The 26,259-nt window shown below is 49.5% G+C and overlaps 1 protein-coding gene across 35 annotated transcripts in view; it reads right to left on the reverse strand.

The window, feature by feature from the left end:
- The window catches only part of KDM2B (lysine demethylase 2B), a 156,256-nt gene that overhangs the window by 32,019 nt on the left and 97,978 nt on the right, over positions 1 to 26,259 (reverse strand). For 3 of the 35 annotated variants that reach the window (XM_074008111.1, XM_074008110.1, XM_074008109.1), the window contains exon 1: positions 7,581 to 7,814. The exons of the other annotated variants lie outside the window; for them this stretch is intronic. In XM_074008111.1, the coding sequence (XP_073864212.1) occupies positions 7,581 to 7,634 (54 nt within the window). In that variant the 5' untranslated portion in view covers positions 7,635 to 7,814. Of the gene's footprint in view, positions 1 to 7,580; positions 7,815 to 26,259 lie in introns of those variants that run through there. 35 annotated transcript variants of the gene reach the window in all.

The raw sequence follows: 26,259 nt of genomic DNA on the forward strand, positions 1-26,259 counted from the left end.
GAGGCCAAGGCGGGAGGATCACCTGAGGTCGGGAGTTCGAGACCAGCCTGACAAACATGGAGAAACCCTGTCTCTACTAAAACTACAAAATTAGCCAGGCATGGTTGCACATGCCTGTAATCCAAGCTACTCAGGAGGCTGAGGCAGGAGAATTGCTTGAACCCGGGAGGCGGAGGTTGCAGTGAGCCAAGATCGCACCTTTGCACTCCAGCCTGGGCAACAAGAGCAAAACTCCGTCTCATAAAAAAAAAAAAAAAACCTAACAAACAAAAAAAAAAACTTTTGTGCTTCGAAGGGCACTATCATGTGCAAAGGCCCACAGAATGGGAGAAAATGTTTGTAAATCATGTATCTAGCAAGCAGTTAGTACTCAGAATATACAAAGAACTCCGACAACTCAATAATAAAGAGATGAATAGGTAATTTTTAAATAGACAAAGGATTTAAATAGCTATTTCTCCAAAAAAGATCTACAAATGGCCAGTAAGCACATGAAAAGATGCTTAACATCACTAACTAATAGAGTATATAATTTGCACTGGAGACTCATTCATTAACCCCCTAATTCACACATCCACCCACCCAAGTGTTTCCTGGCTGTGAATTATGTATCTGATTTGATGCTAAGTGCTGGGACTACAGAAATGAGTAAAATGTGTTCCCTAGTCTGAAAGGCATTACACTCTGGAAGGAGAAAGACATGCAACTACATAAATGCAATGCAACATCATTATGATGACATTAAAAACTAACATCTAGGTTTAGGCAGAAGAATCGCTTGAACCAAGAGGTGGAGGTCCCAGTAAGCCGAGATTGTGCCACTGCACTCCAGTGGCAGAGCTGTTTTTGAGACAGGGTCTCGCTCTGTCACCCAGGCTGGAGTGCAGTGGTGCGATCTCAGCTAACCACAGCCTCGACTTCACAGGACTCAGGTGATCCTCCCACGTCAGCCTCATAAGTAGCCGAGATACAGGCGTGTGCGACCACACTAGCTAATTTTTCTTCTTCTTTTTTTTTTTTTTTTTGAGAGATGGAGTCCCACTATGTCACATAAGCTGGTCTCGATCTTCTGGGTTCAAGTGACCCGACCGACTTGGCCTCCCAAAGTGCTAGGATTACAGGTGTGACCCCCTGAACCTGGCCAAAAGGTAACACTTAAGTGCTAGTCACTCATCAATATTTGTATAAACAATCTTTTTTGTTTTTCTGGTAGGGATGGGGTCTTGCTATGTAACCCAGGCTGGTCTTGGTCTCCTAGCCTCAAGCAATCCTACCACCTCAGGCTCCCAAAGCTCTAGGATTACCGGCGTGAGCCACCACTCTGTATCAATAATCTATGAGGAAGGAATTACTATTATCTCCATCTACAAGTGAGGAAACTGAGGCATGGCACAGTTAAGTCATCCACCCAATGTCATACTATCAATGAATGAGAAAGCTGAGATACAGACCCAGGCAGTGGCTCTAAAGCCTGGACCCTGGCATGCTAACCCAGAAGAGATGCCTCATATCATGGGTAAGGGAGGCTGGAAAAAGCACTCTGGAACATAGGAGGTGGTGACTAAGGTGGGTCTTAGAGGGAGGACAGGACCCTGCGTGCCAGGGGTGGGAGTGGGGTTACAGAGTGGATATTCTAGGCAGAAGGAAGAGCAAGAGAGAGATGTGAAACTGCATGACACATTCAAGGAACTGCAAATAGCCCGACACAGCTGCTGGAAAACAGCTCTGAAGTGGCAGGAGCCTCATCCTGCAGGGCCTGGTGTACCACAGTAGGGAACTGGACCCATCAGAGTAAGTTAAAGGCTTCACAACATGACTGTATTCTGGCAACAGTGAGAGGAGTGGATATTTTTGGGGCAGTGGGCAAGACAAAAGACAGGGAGATCAGCTGAAGATGATGAAGGCAGGAGCAGAAGGAATGGAAGGAATGAAGAGGAGGGGATGATTCAGGAGAAGCCTTAGAAGCGGACCCAGTTTTAGAAGACCCGGTGATTGGCTAAACATGGGGTATGCAAGCAGACTTCTGGAGGACTCTTGAGGTTTCCGGCTTGAGCAACAGAACAACAAGGGGGCTCGGGAGGGGAGGAAACAAGGACTGTTGTGGGCATGTGGAATCTAAGGGGCCCATGGGACATGCAAGGAAGGTGTTGCCCAGCAAGCAGGTGGAACCAGAGCTAAGGTACACACCTGGGAACCAACACTACATAGGTGCTTAAACTAGTTAAGTCCATGAGGATGTCCAGGGGAAATGGAAGAGTGAAAAGAGAACCTCCAACAGTACCCTCAAGGCTGAAAACATTCAAGGGGCAGGCAAGGAAAAGCAACCTGCTGAGAAATGGCCAGAAAGGCCAGACAAGCAGTAGGAGGCTGTGACATCACGAGAGCCAGGGAAGTTTCAAGAAGGGAGCAGTTAGGAGTTTCAACTGTCAAGATAAGTGAGAAAAACAGTAAAATGTGGCTATATATTTTTACAATTAGTCCCAAGTTTTCCGCTAAAGTACTCCAAATAACGTTACACTGACAGCCCCACAAGGGAAGGCCACAGGCCCCCCAGTTTCTTTGTGCATGCTAATGTTGCACTGTATCACATGACACAGCCGTATTTATCTCAATATTATTCCAGTCCTCAAATTTGCAAGCATGATGGACAGCCCAGGAAAAGCTGGATTTTACCCGTGTTGCAGGCCCCTTAACACACACCTGTAGACTCCAGGGAGGGCTCTGGGTTTTTTAATACATAGAGAGTAAGGAGCAAGAGACTAAAAACACAAGAGCTACCAGAAAGCCCAGGGGATGTGAGGACATCTGAAGAATCTGAGGAAAGCTAAAGACCTCTTCCTCCAAAGATGTATCTAGGCATAAAGTAACAAAACTTTTGCATACATTTTCAAGAAGGCTCAGAGACCCCTGTCTTAAAATTTCACTGTTTAAGAAACTATAGGCCAGGTCTGCGGTGGCTCACACCTGTAATCCCAGCACTTTGGGAGGCTGAGGCAGCAGTTCATTTCAGCCCAGGAGTTCGAGCCCAGCCTGGGCAACATAGCAAAACCCCATCTCTACAAAAAATACAAAAATTAGCCAGATGTGATGGCGCCTCTGCATTCCAGCCTGTGTAACAAAGTGAGACCCTGTCTCAAAAAAAAAAAAAAAAAAAGAGCCCAGGCACACGGTAGCTCATGCCTATAATTCCAGCACTTTGGGAGGCCAAGGTGGGCAGATCACAACGTCAGGAGTTCCAGACCAACCTGATCAACACGGTGAAACTCCGTCTCTACTAAAAATACAAAAATTAGCCGACCATGGTGGCACGCACCTGTAGTCCTAGTCACTCAGGAGGTTGAGGCAGAAGAATCGCTTGAACCCAGGAAGCGGAGGTTGCAGTGAGCTGAGATCGCACCACTGCACTCCAGCCTGGGGAACAGAGCGAGACTCCGTTTAAAAAAAAAAAAAAGCATTGAGACAAATACCTAATGTATGTGGGGCTTAAAACCTAGATGATGGGTTGACAGGTGCAGCAAACACCATGGCACATGTACACGTATGTAACAAACCTGCACGTTCTGCACATGTATCCCAGAACTTAAAGTAAAATAAAATAGCTATAATTGGTAACAATGGTTCTATGACCACACAAATTTCTGAGAGATTTTCTTCTCCATAATTTCCTGATTTTTTTTCAACAAGCTGTAGTCATTTTTATTTTTATTTTAAAAAATTTTTTGAGGCCGGGCGCGGTGGCTCAAGCCTGTAATCCCAGCACTTTGGGAGGCCGAGACGGGCGGATCACGAGGTCAGGAGATCGAGACCATCCTGGCTAACACGGCGAAACCCCGTCTCTACTAAAAAATACAAAAAACTAGCCGGGCGAGGTGGCGGGCGCCTGTAGTCCCACCTACTCGGGAAGCTGAGGCAGGAGAATGGCGTAAACCCCGGAGGCGGAGCTTGCAGTGAGCTGAGATCCGGCCACTGCACTCCACCCTGGGCAACAGAGTAAGACTCCATCTCAAAAAAAAAAAAAAAAAAAATTTTTTTTTGAGAAAGGATCTCACTCTGACACCCAGGCTGAATGCAATGGGGCCATCACTACTCACTGCAGCTTCTAACTCCTGGACTCAAGCAATCCTCCCACCTCAGCCTCCGAGTAGTTGGGACTACAGGTGCATGACACTGTACCTGGCTACTTTTTGTACTTTTTTTGTAGATGGGACTTCACCATGTTGCCCAGGCTGGTCCCAAACACCTGAGCTCAAGCCATCCACCTGCCTCAGCCTCCCAGAAGTGCTGGGATAACCGGCATGAGCCACTGCACCCAGCCTGTAGTCATTTTTATAGAAAAAATAATAGAAGCTTTTTTCACTTCAAGAGAAAATAATAAAAACTGACCAGGCACAGTGGCTCGTGCCTGTAATCCCAATACTTTGGGAGGCCAAGCAAGGCGGGAGGATCACTTGAGGCCAGAAGTTCAAGACCAGCCTGGGCAACATATCAAGACCCCATGTCTATATAAATAAAAAATTAAAAAATTAGTAGCTGAGTGTGGTGATGCGTGCCTGTAGTCCTGGCTACTCGGGAGGCTGAGGCAGGAGGATTGTCTGAGCCTGGGAGTTCAAGACTGCAGTGAGCTATAATCATATCACTGTACTCCAGCCTGGGTGACAGAGCAAGACCCTGACTCAAAACAAAAAACAAGATGGAACAAGAAGTATTCTAAAAGCCCTCCTTTAGGAGACACCTCTTCAACTTGGAAAGCAAGCTGAAAAATTTTCTGACACATTTTGTACTAAAGAAGCAAATGAAGTCTGTGGGAGAAGGTCTCACCAAGGGTGCACACCAGCAAAGAGTGCACAAGGGGTCTCCCGCCAACACGGCTCACTCGCCGCAGGCCCATCCCCTGACTCCTCCCACAGGTTGTGACACTTGGGGAAACCCAGGCTGCTGAGGGAATGCATGGGGAAGACAGGCCAGCGCTGCACCACAGGTCTCACGTGGGGATGAGACGTGCACAGGCTTGGAAGGCGAAGCAGCCAAAACTGATGGGGTGGGCGTGAGGACTACACCAGCTACAGAGATGGACCGGGCGGCAGCAGCAGCCTCCCACCAGGGCCTCCCTCCGAGGGGTCCTTTGATCCAGCAGGCAGGCAAGTCTACTTGTTCATCCACACTCCAGGGCTTGGCAACCTCTCCTCATGAAGGACCTTCTCCTTTGGTGCCAAACCCATTCAGCAGGGTGGGGCAGAGGTAGAGAGAAACTTTGAGAAGAGCTGGTTCTGGAGCCCGCAAGCTGAAGGCTCCAGAGACCCTGGCTCTGCTTTGGAAGATGCAAATGCCTTCGAGGTCCTCGGAGGAAGCCACTCTTCTCAGGCCCAGGCTGAGAAAACTGTTGAGGAAAGCATGCAGGGAGGCAAGGGGAGTGTCCCCCAACTGCAGGGTACCTTAGCTGACAAACACCTTCTCTGTTGGGACTATGAAACAAACCTGCCCCCCACTGCCCTTGCTTGGATGTCGTCTCCCTGAATGCACCGAGTGGGGAAAAAAAAAAAATCATCTTAAAGTGAACAATACAACCTCAAGTCGTTGCTAAGGACTCCACAAACGCCACAGTCAGCTTGACCAATGTGAGGAGGAAGAAAAAAAATTTGGCTACAGTGAAAACAGGTCCCCCTCTTTTTTTTTTTTTTTTTTTTTTTTTGAGACAGAGTCTTGCTCTTGTCGCTCAGGCTGGTGTGCAGTGGCGCGATCTCGGCTCATTGCAACGGCAACATTCGCCTCCTGGGTTTAAGTGATTCTCCTGCCTCAGCCTCCTGATTAGCTGGAATTAAAGGCACCGGCCACCAGCCTGGCTCATTTTTGTATTTTTAGTAGAGACAGGGTTTCACCTTGTTGGTCAGGCTGGTCTCGAACTCCTGAGCTCAAGTGATGCACCCGCCTTGGCCTCCCAAAGTGCTACAGGTTTGCGCCACCACGCACGGCCTACAGGTCCTCTCTTAACAGAAGTCTCTCTCAGGAGTGGCAGGACCCGAAAACATGTTTTTAACCCAGAGACACAATAAGTCTTGCAGTGTCAAAGATTGTATCTAGAGGCCATAGGGTGTGACCAAATTTAAAAAACAAACAAAAATCAGCTAACAGGAACCCCAATCCTGAAACACCAAAGCTCAGTGGAGACATCAAAGCCCAGCTGACACAGAATACAGACATCCTACGAATGAATGACCAAATGCCCCAGAAATGGCAAGCTGTCACAGGTTTAAGTAGACCCCAAACTGAACTGAAAACCTTCAAAGCAGGAATTGAAGTGTGAGCTATAGAACAAGACTTTGAGAGCCATTCACATGTAGGGCTACTGACTTGATAAAAGTTCAAGCCAAAAGCACTTGAATCGTCCCTGGGTTAATCCAATCCGAAAGAGCATTGAGCAAACACCTCAAAAGGCACACGTGCCTGAAAATTCTCCAGCAAAGCTGAAAAAATAAAAACCAACTGCCTGTTAGGTAAAACCACTTAATACTACGTATGATACGATTTAAGCGCAGCCTATAGAGCACTTCCTCAATTGCACCTAATGATGAAAAAAAAAAAAGTTACCACATTTTGGCTGGGTCATTCCATAACACCTTTACCCCACCACGATTATAAATAAGCATTTTATTCACCCAAGTCCGTCCAATGCCACATGCTAACTCAACCCATCCCATTCTTAATTCCTTGGACACGTCTACCTGGCCTGCGTCCTGTTCCAAGTAATATTTTGCAGATTATCCTTCGTAAAACCTCAACTTTCTTCGCCTTCTTCCTAAACGCGAACCTTCCCGGAGTAAATTCACGCCGTAAACACACCCAGGGCTTTGTTTTACACATAGATTTCTCCCCCTGGTCCCGAGAGAGGTTGCTTTTCCTTCTGAATCCACCGAGGCCAACTCCTGCCATCTGGGGTCGCGGCTTCCTCCGCCGCCGCTGCCGTGAGGGCTCGCCCGGGTTCCGGGTGGCCCGCGTCGGCCCGCGGCTCGCACCCCTTCCTGTCTCCGTCTGCCCACGGCGGGCGGCGGGCGCGCGGCGCCCAGACAAAAGCTCGGGTCGTCGGGCCCACGGGCCCCGGGAGCGCTCCAGCCCCGAGGCCGAGGGTCCTGGCGCAACTTTGCGAACGCAGAGGCAGGAGGCGCCGGCGCCCGCGGGGTCCCGGTGCTCCCGGGTCGGCCGGCACGCGCGTGGGCCGCGGGCTAGGGCGCCGGGGGAGGGCGCGGCGCGCCCCGCGGCCGCCGGCAACTTGCCCCGGGCCGTGGCCGGCGCCCGGCAGGCCCGCCCGACGGCGAGGCCCGGCGGCCCACATTGTCCCCGCGGTGCCCGATGGCCCCCAGCGCGCTCGCTCGGCCGCACACGCCCCCTGCCCGGGCCGGCTGCGGGCCTGCGGCGCTCCTCCACGCCCCGCTGGGGCCCGGCCCCGGCCGCCCCGCCGGCAGCGGCGGCAAAACTTTCTCCTCATCGCGGCGGCTGCGGCGTCGCGGCCGCCCTCGGCGCGTCAGACAGGCGGTCGGGAGGTCGTGCGGCGGGTCCCTCCCTCAGCCCCACCCCGGGCCGCCGACCTGGTCCGGCTCCGATTCATAGTCGTCGTCCTCGGCGCTCACGGACATGGCCATGGCTCATGGTGGGCCCAGGCTCGCGCGCGCTGACATGGCTGGAGCGGCGCCGCCGCCGCCGCCGCCCGCCCGGAGCAGGCTCGGCTGGCCCTGGCTCGGGCTCGGGCTCGGGCTCGGGCTCGGGCTCCCGCTGCCGCGAGGAGGGAGCCGCGCCGCGCGCCTCGCACGCCCGCGCGGGAGGGGGCGGGGAGGGGCCGGCGGGGGAGGGCCGGGGCGCTCATGCATATGCATGAGACGAGCCAGGAAGGGGCTGGCCCCCCGGGCGGGCGGGCCAATGGCGCGGCCGCGGCGCTGGGGCCGCACACAAAGGGAGCCCGGCCTGCGGTGACACGGGGGCGGGCCCGCCGAGGGCGGCCCCTCGCGGCCGGAGCGCGGGGACTGGGGCTGCCTGGGGGCGTGCCCCACGCCCCGCCCGGCCCGGCCTGGCCCGCGCGCCGCGGGATGCACATGGGTGGCTGCACGCCGCCACCGCTGCAACAGGAAATGCGCGCCCGGCCTGGGGTGGGGTCTTTTGTGTGGTCCCGTGGGGCGTCTCGCGGAAGCCCGGGGACGTCCGGGCCGTGGGGGACGACCCTGCACGCGACGCCAGGAGCGAGTCCCCAGGTCCCTGGCAGCAGGCACACGGGCTGCCGGGTTTGCACTCGCTCCAGGACCAGGACCTGAGGCGCACGAACCCGGGAACCCGGGAACTCCCGACCCAGAGCCTGCAGGACCAATGGCCTGGATAAGATCTGAGAGCCCAGTCTCCCCCGACGCGGGCGGTTGGGCTGGGTCGGCCTCCTGGCGCTGCACCTCCGGCACTCGGGTTCGCCTTTGCAGGGTCGAGTAGTGCAGGCGGGAGTTCCACTCGAGCCGCCTGACGGGGGCTGTCAGAACGCCCTGACTCTGCCCTGAGGTGGGCGCCCCACTCCCTTGGACAGAAACCACTTTCTGACTCGACCTCGGAAAGGTGGAGGACGTCGCAGGCCAGAACCCAGCTCTCCTAGGAGACTGGCTGCCCCTTAGGCTGGCTGGTAAGGTGTGGGTTTCTGAATTCTTAAGCTGCAAAGGTTCCTAGCGCTCACTCCAGCTGCAGCCCACTCCTGAAGCAAAGTGTTGCTAGAAATCCGGATAGATCTTCATTCATTCAAAAAAACTCTACCGGGCACTTAAGCCAGCAGCCTCTCTGAAAGAGCTCATGACCATGAGCTAGAACGACCAAAGCTGTTATAAGCATCAAAACCATAGCAAACACAAGCTAAGGAGGACTTGGCATACAAATCATCCACCTGTCCAAGGTAACACTAAATATGCGCACCTGTACCTGTTCAGTTTCTCTATCTGTATTAGGGGAAGGATTTACCAAGGGATGGATAACCTTCTGTAAAAACATCAGAGGCTTTCCCAAGAATAAGCCACGAAATCAGGTGACTATCTCTGCAGTGGCCATCTGTTAGTCACATCCAGGCCACTGGCCACGAAATCCAGTGAGAACAGAAGGGACAGGCAGGCTGGTCCTGGCCTGGCCTTTCAAAGAAGGCAGGCTGTGTGCCGGATACCTTGTAAACAAAACTCGGGAGGCTTCTAGCAGAGTCGTCAAAAGTGAGTAAGCAGGGATGTCAGTTTTACTGAGTGGATTTTAAAGTCTGAAATTTACACACCCACTATAGAAAAAATCCCAGTCGACTTGCTCTTTCCTGAAACATATCTGTTCTGAGTTTCCTTCCTCACTCTTCTCTCTTTTTTTTGAGACAGTCTCACTCTGTTGCCCAGGCTGGAGTGCAGTGGTGCGATCTCGCTCACTGCAACCTCCACCTCCTGGGTTCAATCGATTCATGTGCCTCAGCCACCAGAGTAGCTGGGATTACAGGTGGGCATGGTAGCACCCAGCTACCATGGCTAATTTTTGTATTTTTAGTAGAGGGGGTCTCACCATGTTGGCCAGGCTGGTCTGGAGCTCCTGGCCTCAAGTGATCCAACAGCCTCAGCCTCTCAAAGTGCTGGGATTACAGGCGTGAACCACCATGCCCAGCCATCACTCCCCTCATATTTTTCAGAATCTTCTCAAAGTTACAACAAAAACAACAAGCAAAATACACCCTAACCCCCCCCCCACCCCACGCACACACCCAGCATCACTCCATTCCCAAAGGTCTCAGCTTTTAAAAAGCTACCTTGATGATGGGCGAGATGGCTCACACCTGTAATCCCAGCACTTTTGGGAGGTTGAGGAGGGTGAATCACCTGAGGTCAAGAGTTCAAGACCAGCCTGGTCAACATGGTGAAACCCCATCTCTACTAAAAATACAAAAATTAGCCGGGTGTGGTGGTGTGCACCTATAATCCCAGCTACCTGGGTGAGGGGGCTGAGGCAGGAGAATCGCTTGAACCTGGGAGGCAGAGGTTGCAGTGGGCCAAGATTGTGCCACTGCACTCCAGCCTGGGCGACAGAGCAAGACTCCATCTCAAAAAAAAAAAAAAAAAAAAAAGGCTACCTTGTCTGAAGTTTGTATCTGACTGACCTCTTGCTGGCCACTCTACTCAGTAGACAGCCTCTAAAGAAAGAGGAGGGGCGCTTAATATGCCAATCATGCTTCCACTTCGTTGTGATTGGTCAAGCTTATAGGGGTACACAGCCACCCAAATGACATAATACATCAAGAGAAATGTCTAGGCCAGGCACAGTGGCTCACACCTGTAATCCCAGCACTTTGGGAGACTGAGGAGGGTGGATTGCTTGAGGTTAGGAGTTCAAGACTAGCCTGGCCAACATAGTGAAGCCCCGTCTCTACTAAAAATACAAAAATTAACAGGTCATGGTAGCGTACACCTGTGATCCCAGCTGCTCAGGAGGCTGAGGCATAAGAATCGCTTGAACCCAGCAGGCAGAGGTTGCAGTGGGCCGAGATCGCGCCACTGCCCTCCAGCCTGGGCAACAGAGTGATATTCTGTCTCAAAAAAAAAAAAAAAAAAAAGAGCAAGAGAGAGAGAGATGTCTGTAAGCAGGAATTTTTCTTGAAGGTTTTTCCCATTACCAGTCAGGAGCAAAATAATTATCTTGAGGTTGATTTCCTTTGAGGACTCTCAAAAGCTCACTTCTGAATTTAAGGAATTAAAAAGACACAGTTCTCAATTATCATGTCTCAAAGAGCAGAAAGGAAAAGTGTGGACAAACAGAAGTTGCCGCTAACACAAACTCCCTTCCTCCATTTGTATCATTTCAGAGACAGAAGGGGGTCTCTCCTGACCCGTTCACTTCACAGGTGAAGAAATGAAGGCCCAAAGAAAATTAGAAAGTGGCTTTCAAGACCAGAGTCTCTTATATAACACCATCCAGAGAAAGACCTCCCTCCAGGGACCTAGGCAATAGCAGCTTTAAGCATGTTCAAAGGGCCAGACCAGTGCTAAGTCTGCTGTAGACATGATCTCACTTATTCCTTTAAACAGCTCCATAAGGTGGGAACCATTGTTCACCCACTTAATAGATGAGGAGACTGAGGCGCATTGCTGCGAGGAAGGGAAAGGACCTGGATCTGACCCCGTAGCCAATTGGAGCCTGGGCTCTTAACCACACCGCTCCAGTGACTCATGCCAAAGACAAGAGAGGAGGATGCCAAATGAGGCCGGTGACAAACTCAGGCTGAAGCAGAAGAAAATTAAGCGTCCCTTACTACATGCTATAAATTCTGTATTCTCAGTTCAAATCCAGTTCCAAGGTGGGTAGGTACAGTTTGGATAGCCAGGTTGCTGTCTGATCTGGCAAGGGCCAACTGTAGAACCAGGAGGCCACAGTTAGGACATAACAACGTAGTGGGTTCCCTCCAAACACTATGAAGGCCACTGTCCTGACACCTTTTACAAATTCCTCTTTTGACACTTGCAAAATGCTTCTTCTCTATTTCCCTAAATCAAATTTCCTATAGTTAACCAGTGCACACAATTATTCAACATCTGCTTTGTATTAATAGTGTGCTGGACTGTATATAAAATACAAATTATGGCAACCCTTGCCTGACAGAATTGCCAAGTTAAAATTTAGCATTTACATTGTGCTTTTGGGTGGCCCTCCCTCTCTCCCTCCGACCTCATCTTCTAGTGACCCTAAGAACTGAATCCTCTCCCAATTCCACTGGGCCAAGCCTTACCTATATTCTTAGAAAGAGCTCCCCGAAACTGATGCCACCCAGTCAGTTGGATCCAGAACTTTCACCATGTGATGTGGAAATAAACAAAAACAGATGGAAGCCAAGTCCTCCTCCATCACAATTGTCACTCACTTCCCTGCTTTCTCTCTGGGTGTTGTGTACATTTCTGATCTGCCTATCAGAGTGAGAACCCGGAAATGACCCCGGGCTGCTGAGAGGTTTTGCCCAGACTCAGCGTGTCAGGCAATGTGCGAAGGTGAAGGGAGGAGGGAAGACAGGAACACTACGATGCTTGGAGTTAGTCACAAGCCTCTCCATGCCCACTTCTAGGAATGGGCATGAGGAGGGCAGACTGTGCAGCAGCTGTCCCCATGGACTCCGGTTAACATAAGCGGAGGGGCTCTCCAGCATGAAACCCTTTTTCCTTGTGCCCATGTCACAAAGGCCACAGCTAAAGCTTGGGAACATTATTTTCCAGAGGCTCAGGGCAGAGAAACAGAAAGGATCCTTTTAATGTCGAGACCAATGACAGGCTGGTACCCTCCTGAACCAATGGACACTATTTGTAAACATGACCTTAAGGAGGGAACAGAAGTGACTCACACCTGTAATCACAGGCTTTGGGCGTGGATCACTTGAGGTCAGCAGTTCAAGACCAACCTGGCCAACATGGTGAGACTCTGTCTCTACTAAAAATACAAAAAATTAGCCGGGCATGGTGACGTGTGCCTGTCATCCCAGCTACTCGGGAGGCTGAGGCAGGAGAATCGCTTGAGCCTGGGAGGCGGAGGTTTCAGTGAGCCAAGATCACGCCACTGCACTCCACCCTGGGCAACAGAGCAACACCCTTTCTCAAAAAAAAGTAACAGAGCAGGAGGCCTGCATAGGGTTGTCTCCTACACAAGTAATAATTTATGCCTAACAAGCAATTGAGAATGCACGCTTCAGTTATTTTACTATTATTTTACCATTTGTCCCTGCTCTTCAGGAGACTTGCCCCCCTTCACGGCAAAAGCAGAAGGTCTTTTGGAAAGTTATTTTTCTAACACAATGTAAATGAAAGGAAATTTCTAACCACTTAACATAGGATTCCAGGGCTACCTGGATAAAACTGTAATTTGAACAGTGACAGTAGGACAGACCAGGGGCTACAGTGATTTCTCTTAAGGAAATTCCTAATGTTACTTAATTGCTTTTTGCTTTTCCCCTGGAGAGTCGTTCCACAAGCATTTAAAAACCACATATATTCATCATAAGAGTCCTCTAAATAGACGAAGCTTTCTGTTAAGTGGGAATTCTTCTCCTAATTATGTCTCCTTACGTTACCAAAAACAACCCAATAAATATTTACATTCACTGGAAGATGTGTGACTGTGCACAGGATTTTTTAAAATTAACTAATTTAACAGGTGACTGGCATTGATCTGAGAAATGTTTTTCCACCAGTCACCCCATTCCCAATGCCTCTGCTGACCTTAGAAAGTTACTTCCCTTCTCCGTTCACTTCCCTACCAAAATCCACGCTAAGGCTCAGCGAGGCAATTTGAACCACACAAGTGGGTTCACTTTATAAACCACCCCCACATAAAAACATGAGAAGCTAAATATATGTAAAATGCCAGCCTAATTCTGGCCTATAATCAAGGCTTTGTAATTTAATTATTTTTTTTTTTTGTAACAAGATAAAATCTCCCTCTTGGTTTGCTTTCTAAACAGAACACCAATTCCATTGTCTAGCCCATCCTCCTCCAAAAAGGACCTTGGAGAAACAAGATCTAAAGTTCTGTGGACGGTAGACTCAAAACAAAAGCCCAAATCCAAAGGTTATTCAAAATGAGATGACAGATCGGGCGCAGTGGCTCACGCCTGTAATCCCAGCTCCTTGGGAGGCTGAGACAGGCAGGTCACTTGAGGCTAGGAGTTCGAGACCAGACTGGTTGACATGGTAAAATCCCGTCTCTGTTAAAAATACAAAAAAAAATTAGCCAGGTGTGATGGTGGGCATCTGTAATCTCAGCTACTTGGAAGGCTGAGGCAGCAGAATCGCTTGAACCTGGGAGGCAGAGGTTGCAGTGAGCCAAGATGGCACCACTGCACTCCACCTGGGTGACAATGAGACTCTGTCTCAAAAAAAAAAATCAAAATGAGATGATAAAGAAGACAGTAAATGGCTGGGCTTGGGTGGCTTATGCCTGTAATCCCAGCACTTTGGGAGGCCGAGGCAAGTGGATCACCTGAGGTCAGGAGTTCGAGACCAGCCTGGTCAACATGGAGAAACCCCGTCTCTACTAAAAATACAAAAGTCAGCCAGGCATGGTGGCGCACGCCTGTAATCCCAGCTACTCGGGAGGCTGAGGCAGGAGTAATGCTTGAACCAGGGAGGCAGAGGTTGCAGTGAGCCAAGATTAAGTCACCGCACTCCAGCCTGGGTGACAAGAGGAAAACTCTCATCTCAAAGAAAAAAAAAAAAAAAAGAGTAAAGAGGCCAAAATAGGAATAAAATTATGATCATCATTCATATAGCAGTTCTATTCACAATAGCCAAAGGTAGAAACGATTCAAATATCCATTTGATTTATGAATAAACAAAATGCGATCCATCCCTACAATGGAATTATGATTCAGCCATAAAAAGGAGTGAAGTACTAACACATGCTCCAAGGGGAATGAGCCTGAAGAGCATGATGCTGAGAACAAGAAACCAGACACAAAAGTCCACATATTGTATGATGCCATTTATATGAAAAGTCCAGAATAGACAAATCCATAGAGACAGAAAGCAGATTAGTGGTTGCCAGGGACCAGGGGAGGGGGAGTAGGGAGTGACAGCTGATGGGTACGGGGTTTCCTGTTGAGGGTGACGAAAATGTTTTGGAACTAAATAGAAGTGATAGTTGTACAACATTGCAAATGTGTTAAATGGCAATGAATTGTTCACTTTAAAATTTCTAGGTGAGGTAGATCTTGCCTCAATAAAAAGCATATACAGTCATGCACTTGCAAAAAAACGTTTTGGTCAATGACTGTGGTCCCGTAAGATTATCATACCATATTTTTACTGTACCTTTTCTATGCTTAGATACAAAAATAGCTGGGTGCGGTGGCTCATGCCTGTAATGCCAGCACTTTGGAAGGCTGAGGAGGGCAAATTGCTTGAACACGGGAGTTGGAGACCAGCCTGGCAACATGGTGAAACCCCATCTCTACAGAAAATACAAACATTAGCTGGGCGTGGTGGTGCACATCTGCAGTCCCAGCTACTTGGGAGGCTGAGGAACGAGGATCTCTTGAGCCCGGGATTTTGAGGCTGCATCGAGCCATGATCATGCCACTCACTGCTCTCCAGCCTGGGAGACAGAGCGAGACTGTCTCAAACAAACAGAAAACCAAAAATACCTACCATAGTGTTATAGTTGCCTACGGTATTCCATACAGTAGCATGCTGTACAAGTTTGCAGCCCAGAAGCAACAGGCTTTACCATACAGCCCATGTGTGTACAGGGCTATATCATCTAGGTCTGTATAAGGACACTCAGGCCTGGGTGACAGAGAGACACCCTGTCTCAAAAAACCAAAACAAAACAAAAATCAGGCACGGTGGCTCATGACGTAATCCCAGGACTTTGGGAGGCTAAGGCAGGAGGATCACTTGAGCCCAAGAGTTTGAGACCAGCCTGGGCAACATGGCAAGACCCCATCTATTAAAAAAAAAATTTTTTTTAGAAAGAAAAACTTGGGGCTGGGCGCGGTGGCTTGCGCCTGTAATCCCAGCACTTTGGGAGGCCAAGGCAGGCAGATCACAAGGTCAGGAGATCGAGACCATCCTGGCTAATACGGTGAAACCCCGTCTCTACTAAAAATACAAAAAATTAGCCGAGCGAGGTGGCGGGAGCCCGTAATCCCAACTACTCGGGAGGCTGAGGCAGGATAGTTGCTCGAACCCGGGAGGTGGAGGTTGCAGTGAGCTGAGATCACGCCACTGCACTGCAGCCTGAGAGACAAGGGTGACCCCGTCTCGAAAAAAAAATGAGCTGGGCGCAGTAGTGTGCCTGTAGTCCCAGCTATTTGGGAAGCTGAGGTGGGAGTATTGTTTGAGCTGAGGAGTCCCAGGCTGCGGTGAGCTGTGATCGTGCCACTGCACTCCACCCTGGGTGACCAAACAAGACAAGTGGCATCCAACAGGTAGTTTTTTGCTTTTTTTTTTTTTTTTTAAATCCTGTCTCTTACAAAAAAAATTTTTTTAAAGAGTGACTTTAGGTCCTATTCCTGAAAGGTTAGAAACTATAGGCCCTAAACCCCAGGATGTGTTAAAACTAACCAAAACAAAGAGGTAGTTCAATCAGCTCTTAAACGAGCTGCTAACAGTCACTGTGGGGGTCTGATGGGCTCTGAGGACACTTCAATGCCAATACACATGGCTTTTCTCTCCCTCCCTCCTTCCCTCCCTCCTTCCTTTCCCTGGCTGCTGCCATGGGCCTCTCTCTTTAGTTACCATTCCTGTTCTTCATTTCATGCATTTTCATAGATCCATCAAGACACTCAAAATAGAAAAAGCCTGACAAAATCTATTGTCACCATTTGAAACAGCCATTAACCAATTCCTTACTTTGAAAATCAACATTTAAAGGGCAAGAAGTGAGGACCTCACGCTGCCGGCTCAGGGGAAACTGTTTTTAGGGGTAGCCCCAGTTGATGAGGAAAAGCTCTGCCAAACAACGCCAGCTAATTCATACGGAATGACATTCTTCAAAAACCATTTTTCATCTCCTGATGAAACAATTTTTTAATTTTAATCTTGTAGAGAGGGAGTCTCACTGTCACCCAGGATGGAGTGCAGTGGTGCCAACAACAGCTGACTGCAGATTCAAACTCCCGGCCTCAAGCAATCCTCCCATCTCATCCTCCCAACTAGCTGGGACTACAGGCACAAGCCACCACAGCAGGCTAATTGTTTTTTTTTTTTTTTGTAGAGGCATGGTCTCACCTTGGCTTCTAAAAATGCTTGCATTACAGGTATGAACTACCATATCTGGCCTGACCCCAGTTATTTTTATGTATGTATGTATATATGTATTTATTTATTTTTAAGAGACAAAGTCTACTCTGTCACCCAGGCTGGAGTGTAGTGGCACAATCACAGCTCACTACACCCTCTGACTCCTGGGCTCAAGGGATCCTCCCTCCTTAGACTCCTGAGGAGCTAGGACTACAGGTGCACGCCACCATGCCCAGCTAATTTTTGTATATTTTCTTCTTCTTCTTCTTTACTTATTTTTTTGAGATGGAATTTCGCTCTTGCCACCCAGGCTGGAGTGCAACAGCACGATCTCGGCTCACTGCAACTTCTGCCTCCTGGGTTCAAGCGAATTCTCCTGCCTCAGCCTCCAGAGTAGCTGGGATTACAGGTGCCTGCCACCATGCCCAGTTAATTTTTATATTTTTAGTAGAGACAAGGTTTCACCATGTTGGCCAGGCTGGTCTCGAACTCTTGACCTCAGGTGATCCACCCGCCTTGGCCTCCCAAAGTGCTGGGATTACAGGTGTGAGCCATCGTGCCCAAGCTTTTTTCTTATTTTAAAACTTTTTTTTAGCATTAAAAAAAAATCTTTTTATAGAGATGGGGTCTCACTATGTTGCCCAGGCTGGTCTCAAACTCCTGAGCTCAAGGGATCCTCCGTCTCAGCCTCTCAAAGTGTTGGGATTACAGGCGTGAGCCACCTCGACTGGCCTTAAACTTTTTAAAATTTCTGTACAAACAGGTTCTTTCCATGTTGCCCAGGCTGGTAATAAATGACCCTCCCGCCTTGGCCTCCCAAAATGCTGGGATTACAGGAATGAGTCACTGCATCCAGGTTCCAAAACTTTTTTTTTTCTTTTTATGTTCAGCAGTATATGTGCAGGTTTGTTATATAGCTAAATTGTGTGTCAAAGGAGCCTGGTGTACAGATCATTTCACCACTCTGGTGGTAAGCACAGCAATACCCAATAGGTAATGTTTTTTGATCCTCACCCTCTCCTGCCTACCTCCACCCTCAAGTAGATGCCAGTTTTGTTATTTTTGTTTTTTGTTTTTTTTCAAGATGGAGTCTCTCTCTGTCGCCCAGGCTGGAGTGCAGTAGCGCGATCTCAGCTTGCTGCAACCTCCGCCTCCCGGATTCATGCCATTCTCCTGCCTCAGCCTCCCGAGGAGCTGGGACTACAGGCGCCCGCCACCACGCCCAGCTAATTTTTTGTATTTTTAGTAGAGACGGGGTTTCACTGTGTTAGCCAGGATGATCTCAATCTCCTGACCTCGTGATCTGCCCGCCTCGGCCTCCCAAAGTGCTGGGATTACAGATGTGGGAGCCACCATGCCCAGCTGACCCCAATTATTTATTATTGGGCTCAGGCTCTGTTTTTTTCTTTGTGAACACAGGGTCTCACTCTGTTGCCCATGCTGGAATGCAGTGGCACGATCTCAGCTCACTGCAACCTCCGCTGCCCAGGCTCAAGCAATCCTCCCACCTCAGCCTCCCAAGCAGCTGGGACTACAGGCATGTACCACCACAACTGGCTAATTTGTGTGTGTGTGTGTTTTGTAGAGACAGAGTTTCGTAATGTTGCCTAGGCTGTTCTCAAGCTCCTGGGCTCAACTGATCTTCCCGCCTCGGTCTCTCAAAGTGCTGAGATTACAGGTGTGAGCCATGGCACTGGCCTCAGGCTGTGATCTTGAAGCTCGCTCGGGGTAAAGGGAGTTCCAGATTTCTTTAATCTTTAAAATGCAAGTAATGAACTCCTACACCACAAGGAGGCGCTGTAAATAACTTGGTAAACAGTGGAATGTGGAATGTCGGGTCTTTTTTTAAGAGATGGGGATTACACTCTCTCCTTTTTTTTTTTTTTTTTTAATGAGACAGAGTCTCGCTCAGTCGCCCAGGCTGGAGCGCAGTATGGTGATCTCGGCTCACTGCAAGCTCCGCCTCCCGGGTTCACGCCATTCTCCTGACTCAGCCTCCCGAGTAGCTGGGACTACAGGCGCCCACCACCTCACCCGGCTAATTTTTTGTATTTTTAGTAGAGACGGGGTTTCACCGTGTTAGCCAGGATGGTCTCGATCTCCTGATCTCGTGATTCGCCCGCTTCGGCCTCCCAAAGTGTTGGGATTACAGGCGTGAGCCACCGCGCCCAGCCTTACACTCTCTTTAAAAGAGTGGTTCACATGTGTCCCAGCTACTTGGAAAGCTACTTGAGCCCAGAAGTTCAAGATTGCAGTGAGCTATGACTGCATCATTGCACTGAAGCCTGGGTGAGAAACTGTGACTCCATCTCTCTCTCTCTCCTTTTTTTTGAGACAAGAGTCTCGCTCTGTTGCCCAGGCTGCAGTACAATGGTGTGATCTTGGCTCACTGCAACCTCCGCCTCCCAAGTTCAAGAAATTCTCCTGCCTCAGCCTCCCAAATAGCTGGGATTACAGGCACGTGCCACCACACCCAGCTAATTTTTGTATTTTTAGTAGAGACGGGGTTTCACCATGTTGGTCAGGCTGGTCTTGAACTCCTGACCTCAACTGATCTGCCAGCCTCAGCATCCCAAAGTGCTGGGATTACAGTTGTGAGCCACCATGCCCAGCTCTCTCTCTTTTAAAGAGACAGGGTCTTGCTATTCTCACCCTGCCTAGAGTGCAATGGTGTGATCTTAGCTTAATGCAGCCTCTAACTCCTAGGCTCAAGCAGTCCTCTTGCCTCAGCCTCCCAGGTAGCTAGCACTTCAGGTGTCAGCCACAACACCTGGCTCCTGATGACATTATTGATACAGGAAAGAATGATGAACAAGTACTGAAACCATTCACAAATGACCAGGGAGGCAGGCAAGGAGGGGGCCAAGGCACCACCACCCAGATTCTCTGGAGCAAGGAGAGACGAATAACTGAATAATGGGATATCAGACTGCCATTGCCTTAGCCAACGATTATATTTACTTTAACCAAGCCTTTAAAACTTATGTCCAATTTACAGAAGTTGCAAGAACTAAAGAACAAGCCAAATGACACAAAACACACTTGGACAAATGCATAAAGCGGGATATTCTATGGCACGTGTGGCTCTTTGTTTTCTACAAATTACGTCCTGAGAAAAGTCTGTATTAAAAGAGAGAATTAATAACAGGTTTAGGCCAGGAACAGTGGCTCATATCTGTAATCCCAGCACTCTGGGAGGTTGAGGCAGGAGGATCACTTGAGCTCTGGAGTTCAAGACCAGCTTGGGCAACATAATGAGACTCTGTCTCTACCAAAAAAAAAAAAAAAAAAACCACAAAAAACTTAGCCGGGTGTGGTGGTGCATACCTGTAGTCCCAGGTACTTGGGAGGCTGAGGTGAGAGGATCACTTGAGCCCAGGAGGCAGGGTTGCAGTGAGCCAGTATCATGCTATTGTAGTCTGGCTTGGGTGACAGAGCGAGACTGTCTTAAAAAAAAACCCAAAAAACAAAAAAACAGATACTCCTTCCCATGCTGGCCCCACACCCAGCCATTGCCTGTCATCTTGTCTCATTAACACTAGCAGAGAAAAACAAGAATCTAAATGATGAGAAAAAAAGTGCTTTTTATAAATGATGTTTGTTTTTTTGTTTTTTGTTTTTTTTTTTTTGAGATGGAATCTTGCTCTGTCACCCAAATGGAGTGCAGTGGTGTCATCTCAGCTCACTCCAACCTCCGCCTCCCGGGTTCAAGCAATTCTCCTGCCTCAGCTTCCCAAATAGTTGGGACTACAGATGCACCACCATGCCCAGGTAATTTTTTCTTTGTATTTTTAGTAGAGATGGAGTTTCACCATGTTGGTCAGGCTCCTCTTAAATTCCAGACCTCAAACGATCCACCCGCCTCAGCCTCCCAAACTGTTGGGATTACAGGCCTGAGCCACTGCGCCTGGCCGATGAGAGTACTTCTGATTCTCTTCATCCTGCTTTCCTGATGAGATGTTTCTGTTCACTGGTGGAGGAGGTCAGTGATGTAGAGCAGGTTTGTACCTACTTTCTTTTTGTGTAATTAAGACTCCCCTCCTTCATCCGTCCCAGCTTTGTAAGATGAAGCAAAAATAAGTGATGAAAATATTTCACCTGTCTAAACCCAACCTTGTCCCTTTTTCAATAGGTCACCTAAATTTGAGAGACAGATTATCTGACAACATGGTTTGGTCAAACATACATTCGTCTTCCTAACAAAGCCAAATTCGAGAAAGAAGTCAGGGGGTGGGGAATGACGATTTATTCCTAATGTCAGTGATCAAACATCCTCCTTTAATGTGGGAAATACACAAAGTCTAAAGGATAAGCCATTGTTCCAGAAATGAAACCATGGTAATGCCAAGCAATTGGTTATAGTACCTGCCTGGCTTTCTAATTACTCCAAAGGCTGGAGCCCTCCAGATCTCAGTTGCTTTCCAAGAACTTATCTTAGGCTTTTTTTTTTTTTTTCTTGAGACAGAGTCTCGCTCTGTCACCCAGGCTGGAGTGCAGTGGCCAGATCTCAGCTCACTGCAAGCTCCGCCTCCCAGGTTCACGCCATTCTCCGGCCTCAGCCTCCCGAGTAGCTGGGACTACAGGCGCCCGCCAGCTCGCCCGGCTAGTTTTTTTGTGTTTTTAGTAGAGATGGGGTTTCACCGTGTTAGCCAGGATGGTCTCAATCTCCTGACCTCGTGATCCGCCCGTCTCGGCCTCCCAAAGTGCTGGGATTACAGGCGTGAGCCACCGTGCCCGGCTTTTTTTTTTTTTTTTTTTTTTGAGACAGAGTTTTGCTCTTGTCACCTGGGCTGGAGTACAGTGGTGTAATCTCGGCTCACTGTAACCTCTGCCGCCCAGGTTCAAATGATTCTCCTGGCTCAGCCTCCCAAGTAGGTGGGATTACAGGCACCCGCCACCACGCCCAGCTAATTTTTTGTAGTTTAGTAGAGACGGGTTTCACCATGTTGTCCGGATGGTCTCAATCTCCCGACCTTGTGATCCACCCGCCTCGGCCTCTCAAAGTGCTGGGATTACAGGTGTGAGCCACCACGCCCAGCCTTCTTAGTACTCTTCTAATGAGCGTTCGTTTAACAGCTGGTGGGGACTGGGACACAGGAGTTACATAAAGAATAAGTGCATCACAAACAGGATTCAGAAGCATTTGGAGTGCAGGTGAAAGACAACAAAGACATGAAACTAATGAATATGGCCTCATCTTTCAGAAGCTCTGGGAAAATCCTGCTGTTGACTTCATTCATTCAACAAGTATTTCCTGGGCCTTTGGGATCTGGGCGCGGTCTTGCGTTGACAGGATGCAAAAATGGATAAGGAAAACATTATTGGGCCGCGTGTGGTGGCTCACACTTGTAATCCCAGCACTTTGGAAGGCCAAGCGGGGCGGATTACCTGAGGTCAGGAGTTCAAGACCAGTCTGGCCATGGTGAAATCCTGAATATACTAAAAATACAAAAATTACCTGGGCATGGTGGTGGGCGCCTGTAATCACAGCTACTAGGGAGGCTGAGGCGGAAGAATCGCTTGAACCCGGGAGGCAGAGGCTGCAGTGAGCCAGGATCGTGCCACTACACTCCAGCCTGGGCAACAGAGCAAGACTCCATCTCAAAAAATAATAATAATAAACATTATTAAGACAAGCTCCATGCAGTGAGTGGAGATTGCGCCACTGCACTCTAGCCTGCACAACAGGGCAAGACTCCCTCTCAAAAGAAAAAAAAAAAAAACAACAACAAAAGACAAGCTCCAGTCTCAAGACGCTAGTGGAGGCTCCGTTCAGGTACGTCCAGTCAACCAAAATGCAGAGTAGGCCAGCGTTAGGCCCTATGGCCAGATGCAGTGGCTCACGTTTGTAATCCCAGCACTTTGGGAGGCTGAGGCAAGTGGATCTCTTGAGCCCAGGAGATCGAGACCAGTCTGGGCAGCATGGCAAGACCCCATCTCTACAAACAAATACAAAAATTTAGCTGGGCATGGTAGTATGTATCTGTAGTCCCATGTGAGTTGACATGTGAGGATCCCTTAAGTCCGGGAGGCGGAGGTTGCCATGAGCCGAGATTGTGCCACTGCACCCCAGCCTGGGTGACAGAGTGAGACCCTATCTCAGGAAAAAACAAAACAAAACAAAACAAAACAAACAACACCACACACACACACACACACACACAAAATGCAGAGTAGAATGCTGAAGCGCAGTGGGGAAAGAAGTGTGGAAGCACGTCAGTCAGGATCCTGGCAGGAATCGGAGGGCACCAAGGCCCCTCACACTGGTGCATAAAGGAGAGTTTAGCCGATGTTTGACTGACAAAACGTAAACAGGGCTAAGGGGAACCAGCCAGGCGTCGATGCAGCCAAGCCCAGGGACAGTGACGAGCTGTTTCCTCCCCTTGGCCAATGGGCAAGCGGAGGGAACAGTGACCAGAAGCAGAGAAAAGATGGAGAAGGTCACACAATAGAGGTGTGGTCTGCGATAGATGGAAACACTCAACCTGCAATGATCCCACAGGGAGGAAGCTAAAGAAATCGATACTCTGCCTCCCTCTCCTCCCACCTTCCCATCTCCTGCAGGTGCTTCCCACGGGCTGAGACCAATCAGAGGCCAGACAGGCAAGGAAGCCCCTTGCAGCAGTCCACAAGGAGGGTGAGGCAGCCGGAAAGGGGCTAAGGTGCAATTGGAACATGTCAGCTCAGGAGGCTCCCTGGTGAGGAGGGAACTGGGTTGGAGCTGGCATGGAGAGGATTTCTACATGGGAGCAATGGGGAAAAGGGCCCTCTGAGAAGGGAAGAGTGTAAGCAAAGACAGAGGCAGGCCGGTCCAAGGAAACCATGGAGGAATTTGGTTCCCCAGCAATGAAATGAAGATGAGAGGAGGTCAGGAGAGTCTACGGCACAGTCACAGACGGCGACTTGGGCACTCAAGGCCAGGCTCACGAGCTGGGAGAGGCTTTTAATGAAGATGAAGGCTGGGCGTGGTGGCTCACGCCTGTAGTCCTAGCACTTTGGAAGGTCAAGGTGGGAGGATCACTTGGGCCCAGGAGGTCAAGACCAATCTGAGCAACACAGTGAGGCCCCATCTCTACAAAAACACAAAAATTAGCTGGGCATGATGGTGCACACCTGTGGTCCCAACGACTTGGGAAGCTGAGGTGGGAGGATCCCTTGAGCCTGGGAGGTCGAGGCTGCAGCGAGCCGTGATTGCAACACTGCACTCCAGCCTGGGCAACAGAGAAAGACCCTGTCTCAGAAACTAGAAAAAAAAAAAAAACTTTAAAAATAAAGAAGATGGAGAATCACTGAAGGATTGATAACAAGGGTTGGGGGCTGACTGTATCCACCCCCAAAATTCGTATGTTGAAGTCCGAGCCCCCAGCACCCATATGACTGTTGTCCTTATAAAACGAGGAAATCTGGGCACAGACCCTTACAGAGGGAAGATGAGGTGAAGACCCAGGGAGACCACAGCCACCTACAAACCAAGGAGAGAGGCCTGAAGCAGATCTTCGCACAGTCCCAGATGGAACCTGCCTGCCGACAGCTTCACCTTGGACTTCTGGCCTCCAGAACTCTGAGGCAGTACGTTTCCGTCGCGATCCTTTGTTATAAAGCCCTAGTCGACTAATACACAAGCGAGAGCTGTGATGGGGTCTAAATTTCAGGAGGTTACTTTGACAGCTGGGAGACTAGAAGGGCCTGAGCCTGGTGGCAAAGGGGCGACACCAGTTTGAGGATGTTGAAAATCATTCTGTGGTCGGGTTTCCAGAAAGAGGTGAGAACACTAGCCCGAAGACGCCCTGTAAATCCAACACCTAAGAGCCATCCCTGACACCTCCCCTCAACCCAGCAGCAGAAGCTTCCCATTGTCCCATCAGTGCTGCCTCCCAAATATATCTGGGATCCAGCCTCTTCATTGCCACAGTCACTACGCTAAACTGATCCACTGTTAGGAGACCTTTAAGCAATAGCCTCCTTGATGGCCTCTCCCTCACCAAGTGTCCCAACTTCACACTATTCTGTCTTCAAAAACCTTCTGTCAGGGGGCAGCGGGGGGGGAGAATGGGGGGTGAGTGTTAAACAGGGCCGGGGTTCCAGGATTCCTGTTTGGAGTGATGAAAGAATCCTGGAGATGGATGGTGATGATGGCTGCACAACACGTTAAATAATAATAATGGCCTGGCGCGGTGGCTCATGCCTGTAATCCCAGCACTTTGGGAAGCCGAGGCGGGCAGATCACGAGGTCAGGAGATCGAAACCATCCTGGCTAACATGGTGAAACTCCGTCTCTAGTAAAAATACAAAAAAAAAATTAGCCGGGCATGGTGGCGGGCGCCTGTAGTCCCAGCTACTCAGGAGGCTGAGGCAGGAGAATGGCGTGAACCCGGGAGGCGGAGCTTGCAGTGAGCAGAGATCTCACCACTGCACTCCAGCCTGGGCGACAGAGCGAGACTCCATCTCAAAAAATAAATAAATAAATAAATAATAATAATAATGCCACTGAACTATGCACATAAAATAGTTGAAATAGCTTTTTTTTTTTTTTTGAGATGGAGTCTTGCTTTGTCACCCAGGTTGGAGTGCAGTGGCACGATCTCAGCTCACTGCAACCTCCACCTCCTGGGTTTATGCAGTTCTCCTGCGTCAGCCTCCTGAGTAGCTGGGACTACACGCATGCGCCACCACGCCCAGCTACTTTTTGTATTTTTAGTAAAGACAGGGTTTCACCATGTTGGCCAGGCTGGTCTCAAACTCCTGACCTCAAGTGATCCACCCACCTCAGCCTCCCAAAGTGCTGGGATTACAGGCGTGAGCCACCATGCCCGGCCTGAAATGGTAACTTTTACGCAAAATATATTTTACCACATTTTTTTTTTTGAGATGGAGTCTTGCTCCTTTGCCAGGCTGGAGTGCAGTGGCACAATCTCGACTCGCTGCAACCTCCGCCTACTGGGTTCAAGCTATTCTCCTGCCTCAGCCTCCTGAGTAGCTGGGATTACAGGTGTGTGCCACCACACCTGGCTAATTCTTGTATTTTTAGTAGAGATGGGGTTTTACCTTGTTGGTCAGGCTGGTCTCGAACTCCTGACCTCATGATCCCCCCCACCCCCGCCTTGGCCTCCCAAAGTGCTGGGATTACAGGCATGAGCCACTGCGCCTGGCTTTTTTTTTTTTTTTTTTTTTTTAGTAGAAATGGGGTTTCATCATCATGGTCAGGCTAGTCTTGAACTCCCGACCTTGTGATCCACCTGCCTCAGCCTCCCAAAGTGTTGGGATTACAGGCGTGAGCCACTGCGCCCGGCATTTTACCATGATTAATAAAAATCACAGACCAGGTGCAGTGGCTCATGCCTGTAATCCCAACACTTTGAAAGGCTGAGGCAGGCAGAGCACATGAAGTCAGGAGTTTGAGACCAGCCTGGCCAACATGGTGAAACCCTGTCTCTACTAAAAATACAAAATTAGCCAGGAGTGGTGGCAGATGCCTATAATCCGAGCTACTCAGGAGGCTGAGGCA

The sequence above is a fragment of the Macaca fascicularis genome, chromosome 11 (genome assembly GCF_037993035.2).
Source record: "Macaca fascicularis isolate 582-1 chromosome 11, T2T-MFA8v1.1".
NCBI classification, from domain to species: Eukaryota; Metazoa; Chordata; class Mammalia; order Primates; family Cercopithecidae; genus Macaca; species Macaca fascicularis.